Below are 5,746 nucleotides of genomic sequence, written 5' to 3'. Positions count from 1 at the left end.
CGTAACTAATTCTAGGGATCCTCTCACATTTAGAGCTTCTCATTCCCAGTACTTGGAATGTTCCTCTTGATTGCATCTGTGCTCCTAGAAAAGTGAGGGTACAACTTGGAGTCAGGCCCTGACCAGCAGAATCCTTGTCCCATGTGTCGTCAGCAGAGGGCTGGTGAACCCTATTCACCCTGGGGCCCTATTTCCCAAGAGCACAGTCCATGTGGGATCTTGACATGAAAAACAGCCTGTCTGAACAGAGGCAACTGACTGATTGTTTCTTGGGGGCTCAGATGAAAGCTGGGAAGTGTGCTCAATTGGAGAGGAGTGTTCTTTTGGTTTAATTAATTGCTGATGTGGACACAAGAGGTTGCAAGTTCAGGGCTGACGTCACTCAGGCCCTCGGATAAGGAATCTAAGCCAGTGACTTGCTGGTTGCTTAATAGCACCCAGCACTGCCTTAATGCAAGTCAAGGGCACTGACAGGCTTTTGATTTGCTGATTAACTTTTTAGGTACTTAAGGTAAAAAGTGACTGTCCTTTCCAATCGTAGACCACATCCTGCCTTTCAAGGGGCCCTGGGGGATCTGTTTTCCTGTCCTGATGCTGAGGGCCAACCTGGAACTGCACTGGGACTGCAGGCTCCAGCCTTGTAGCTCTGTTTGTTTTGGAGTTCCGTCAAGCAGGGCAGGATGGAACGCTCTATTGAACACTGAAGATGTCAGGCCCACCCCTCTGACCTTCCTCTGAGCCCAACGGCTCTGATAAGTGGGCAGGCCTTGAGCCTGGAGACCCACAGACACACTTGGATGATTTTACAGAAATCAGCTGGGCAACCTCCTGGTAGGGCTCTGAGCAGCTCCGGAGGGGCCACCTGCCAGCGCCGCAGGCATGGCCAACCGGACCAATGCCTCTACCGCATACTACAGCTACGAATACTACCTGGATTACTTGGACCTCATTCCCGTGGATGAGAAGAAGCTGAAAGCCAACAAACGTGAGTCCCGAACTGGGAAAGCACAGATGTCACCGGGAAGCCAGAACATGACTTGAGCTCATGGATATAAGGGAATGGGGGGTGTATCTGTTATCTTCTGTAAGAAGTTTGGAACTAACCTCCTGAGAAACTAAGACACTTTGGGAGCAGAATCTACTGGTAAGATAGATTTCTTGATAGAGTTAGATTTGTCTGCGGTTCCAATAAGCTAGATGAGTCTCTTCAAATTGCAGATTTCACGTTTTCTGTTGTCTCTGTACAGATGTGGGAGAGAGTTACTGTTGTCCACTCCTAAGATGTGTGACTTACTAATTCTTATTAAAATACCCACCAGTGTTTCATCTTCACAGTCTCAGGAAGGACAACCAGACAAGTAAACATCCTTTTCCTCCTTGCCCCAGCCCAGTCTTTATCTCTTGCCGTAACTTGGGACTTTGTCAGCAATCTCCTCTGATTATTCCAGCTAGTCAGTCAAGATAATGAGTTAACTGAGTGAATGAACATGAAAAACAAAGCAAAACAAAAACAAAGTCTCACTTTCAGGAGCCCATCCTATCTGCCTATTCTGAAGTCCCTTGGGTTCCTTGGGATATCACTACCATCACACACTATGTCCTTCAAAAAATGAACGCAGTCCTTAGAAGGAACCGGATGCTTCTCGTATGAAAAGAAAGATAGTCTGTTACACACCAGCTCAAAACTGAAATTCACTCGGATGGTATCATTTAATAAAAGGAGGCAGATCCCTGGCAGGGCCCTTGGAGAAAGTCCTATAGAATGTCTGGATAGGAAGTGTTCCTGTTTCCTGTTTCATTTACAACTTGCAAAAGCTGAGGACTTCTGTTTCATGTTTGCTGAGGACTTCCTGTATCCCTGGCACTGTAGCAAAACCTTTGGGGGGAAAATGATTTGGCGTGTGTTTTCTGATACAAGGTATATAATCATGACGTTAAAATGCAGATTTTTTTTCACCTACGACTCACAATAAGGAAGACATATAGGAGAAAGTGGCAGATTTGAAATAAAAGCCCACATAAGTATATTATCAAAAGTTCAGAACTTCGGGATACATATTGATCTGGACAACATGTAGATCTGCATTCAGGAAAGACTTTTTTAAATTAAATAAAATTCTGGCTCAGCTTCAGACACTCCTGTCCTTTTGTGTGCCAGACACCCCTCTCAGCCACCACCTGGGCTCCAAAGAGTCTCCCAGCTGCTTTGGGTGGGAGGACCGTTTGTTAGCAACTCTAGAATCTTAGAACCCATGATCTCAGTCCTCTGCCCTTCCCCCCTTACCCACAAACAACTTCCATTTCTGGCGAAAACGGCTGGTGTTCTCTATATTGTGTATGAGGTTTGAGATGTTCTTTCTTGCACACTTGAACTAGAGTTGGAAGTTTACAACCTGGGGAGCTAGAAATTAGGTCAAATAAGAAATTCCTCCTCAAACTCCCAAACCCAGTAACGATTATCTCAGCGAGGAATCTTACCAGAGAGACAAGTCACCGCCTTGCCACCCCCCAGACAAGCTAGATGTTGGGGGCTTTTGACTCCTACAGGGGGAAGCCAGTTGCTGGGTCATCTCTCCCATGAAGAGTAAACATCGATTGGTATTTTCATAGCAAGGATTCAAGTTATGCATCTTAGGGGACTGACAAAATAACTCTCCCATATCTGCATACAGACAATAGAAAACATGATATCTACAACTTGAAGAAATTCACCCAGCTTATTGTAACCCCAAACAAATAAATTAAACTCTATCAAGAAATCCATCTTAAGGAAATTCCCTGGTGGTCCAGTGGTTGGGACTCGGTGCTTTCACTGCTGAGGGCGTCAGGTTCGATCCCTGCTCGGGGAACTAAGATCCCACAAGCCATGTGGTGGTGTGGCCAAAAATTAATTAACTAATTAAAATAAGAAAAATTAAAAATCTCATTTATTAAAAAAAAAAAAATCCATCTTAAAAGAATATTCTGTTTCAAAAGTATCCTAGTGTCTTAGAAAGTTAACTCCAGATTTATTACAATGGATATCAGATACCATTTTATACCCAACCCCTAGATATCAGGAATCTTTGACACCCACAGGGAGAGGTGCTCCTTCTGGGATCCTTTATTCCTGTTTGCAGGCGGATTCCCAACCACTGCGCCACCAGGGAAGCCCTGACCACATTTTTAAAATATATTTTTTAAAGGTTGATATGCTCCTTAGTAAATTACTTCACTCTACCAGTCAGAAAAAAATCCGTGTTAACGTTTTGGTGCCTAGCCAATTAGGGTTGTTCTGTGTCTGTATCCTCATGTGCACACAGGCACATACACACGTGCATGCATGGACATACACATACACCTATACACCCACATACAATTGCACTCCTACTTTGTGTGCTGTTTTGTAGTAACTCCTGCCTGGAGCTGCTGAGGGGAAACAGAACTCCCTTGGGTGCCCTCTCTCCTCCCTGGGCCTGTCTGTAACTGTATGAGGCTGGGTCCAGTGGGTGGGAAAGTGGACATCCTGTCCTATGGATGCTCAGCAGAGCTCAGGTGGGGAGGACAGGCCGCTGAGCTTGCGGGAAGTTGTGTTATCAGCTGGTGACTATGAGTCCATTTTCTGGTCCCTTTGGAAAACATCAACCCACAAGCTTACCTCCTTCTTCCTCCTGGTTTCAGTCTCTCTCCGTCTTCACTTCCATCTCCTTAACCTCCTCTTTCTCTTGCTGCACTGTCCTGAGGGCAACCAACCTTCTAGGTTTGCCCAGGACTGTCCCATGGATGCATATTGAGAAACCCAGGCACATCGGATGGCCACCTTAATTCTCCTCTCCTTCCTCAAGCCCCACAAACATAGGAACAGGGCTGCCACTAACCCCCATGGTAGAGAAAATTAGAAAAAAGCCTCCTCCTTTGGGCACACAGCTAATCACAACCCATTCAGGTGGGGCCCCTTGAGCAGTGTGGGGCCCCTTGAGCAGTGTGCAGCCTGTGTAACCGTTCACGGCGTCCCTGCATAGGAGGGACTCCAGGCTCAACCACGTGCCCTTTGCTCATTTCCCTGCCCCTGCCCTCCCCAATAGGCCTAAGCCCCCTTTTCCTCCTGGTAGTCCCTCTGAAATTAGGAACTGTCAATTTTGTTTTCAATCTTTTCCAAGACATCCACTTCCGCACCAGACCAGAAACACTCCATACCTTTCCCCCCTTCTGGCCATTGCTCATGATTAATTCAACAATCAAAATTCTGTACTATCCATTACACGTCAGACAGTTGCACTGGGAGCTGGAGGTATAAAAGCAAATGGACTAAATCCACGTCCTTGATTTTTTTTTCGACAACTATTTTATTTTATTACCATGTTGATCTATTTTATGATGATGTATTTCCAAGTAGGTTACAGACCTCATGACACTCCTCCAGCAAATTTAGGAAACTATTAAAAGTTAGGACATCACAGTACATCTAAACTCTTCAACAATTATTTCTTAGTATCATCTAATCTCCGGTCTATATTCAAATTTTCCCAGTTCCCCCCAAATGTGCATGAGAGCTATTTTGTCCACTCTATGCTGACGAGCTGCGTCTGGTCCCTGGAGTCTCTCTTAGTCTAGACCAGACCCTTTTTGTAGATGACACTGGCTGGAGGAAGAGATCAAGCAGGTCACTCTGTTTATCCTCAACTGTCCCATCAAGTGGGAGATACTGATCAGTAATAAACGTTTATTCAGTTAATGGTGTTAGGCTGGAGATTTGCGGAAGTTGCCCACAGAGCACAGGAAAGGACACCCCTGGGGAGAAGTAAGAGGTGAAGGAAGGCTTCCCAGAGAAGATGTGGCAAAGCTGAGTCCAAAAAATCGATGAGAATTTGCCTGTTACTCAGGGGGCTGGCGCAGGGTAGAGAACAGTTACACTCCTGTATGTAAAAGATGTGTTTCAGGGAGGGTGTTTTGGGAAGAGTGACAAAGGATGAGCCCCAGATCCCCGGGGGCCAGGTTCTTGCAGGCCAGCCTTGGAGGATCCCTGTAAACTGCAGGGAGTGATTTAAAATTGTAAGCCGGGAGGAGACAAGGGCCAATTTGCTTGCTAAGAAAATGGCTCTAGTGAACATATAAATGCGAGGGTCAGTAGGGTAGTGGTGACACGTGGGCAGGAAACAGCCATGTGCTGGGGCTGGAAGCATAAAGTTGAAAAGATCCCTACCCTTAGGAGTTCACAGTATAGGAGGGAGTGGCCACATAAATGAACGAATGAGCGTGCTCCGGTGTTACAGCCACGGGAATAGAAGTATGTGAGGCTCAGAGAGGCCAAGTGACTTACTTAATGTCACCCAGCTGACTAGTCACAGAGCCAGGACCTAAATTCCAGCTCTGATGCCTCAGGACTCTTCCCAGGACATTTGTCATGATCAGGGGGCAGATTCTCACCAGGATGTCAGATCCAGCAGAGCAGGAACATTTGTCCACCTCTATCTCTCTCTCTCCCCTGAGCTCCTAAATAGTGCCTAGCACACAGTAGGCACACAATAGCTGTTTGCTGAATGAATGAATAAACTAATGTGAAGTAGGCGGCTCTTGCACACATTATTAATTTTTATGATGAATATTTGCACCAATTATCAATTTATTGTCTCTCAGCTCTGAATGCGCCCTTCAAAATAGGCTCTGTGATCAACGATGGAATTTTCTTTAAAGTGAGCACGTGTTAGGCTTTCTCAGGAGAGGGCTCTGGAGGGCACCGCTGGAGCACCGGGGTTGGGGGTTCAGC

General features: G+C 46.0%; 1 protein-coding gene across 1 annotated transcript in view; it reads left to right on the top strand.

The window, feature by feature from the left end:
• Positions 1-879: 879 nt before the first annotated feature.
• MRAP (melanocortin 2 receptor accessory protein) overlaps positions 880-5,746 on the top strand; it is a 15,262-nt gene continuing 10,395 nt past the window's right edge. Inside the window, exon 1 of the mRNA XM_007447428.1 lies at positions 880-985. Coding sequence (XP_007447490.1) covers positions 880-985 — 106 coding nt within the window. The remainder of the gene's footprint in view (positions 986-5,746) is intronic.

Source organism: Lipotes vexillifer, unplaced genomic scaffold (assembly GCF_000442215.2).
Source record: "Lipotes vexillifer unplaced genomic scaffold, Lipotes_vexillifer_v1.1 scaffold689, whole genome shotgun sequence".
NCBI classification, from domain to species: Eukaryota; Metazoa; Chordata; class Mammalia; order Artiodactyla; family Lipotidae; genus Lipotes; species Lipotes vexillifer.
This window is presented reverse-complemented; position numbering and strand designations above follow the sequence as displayed.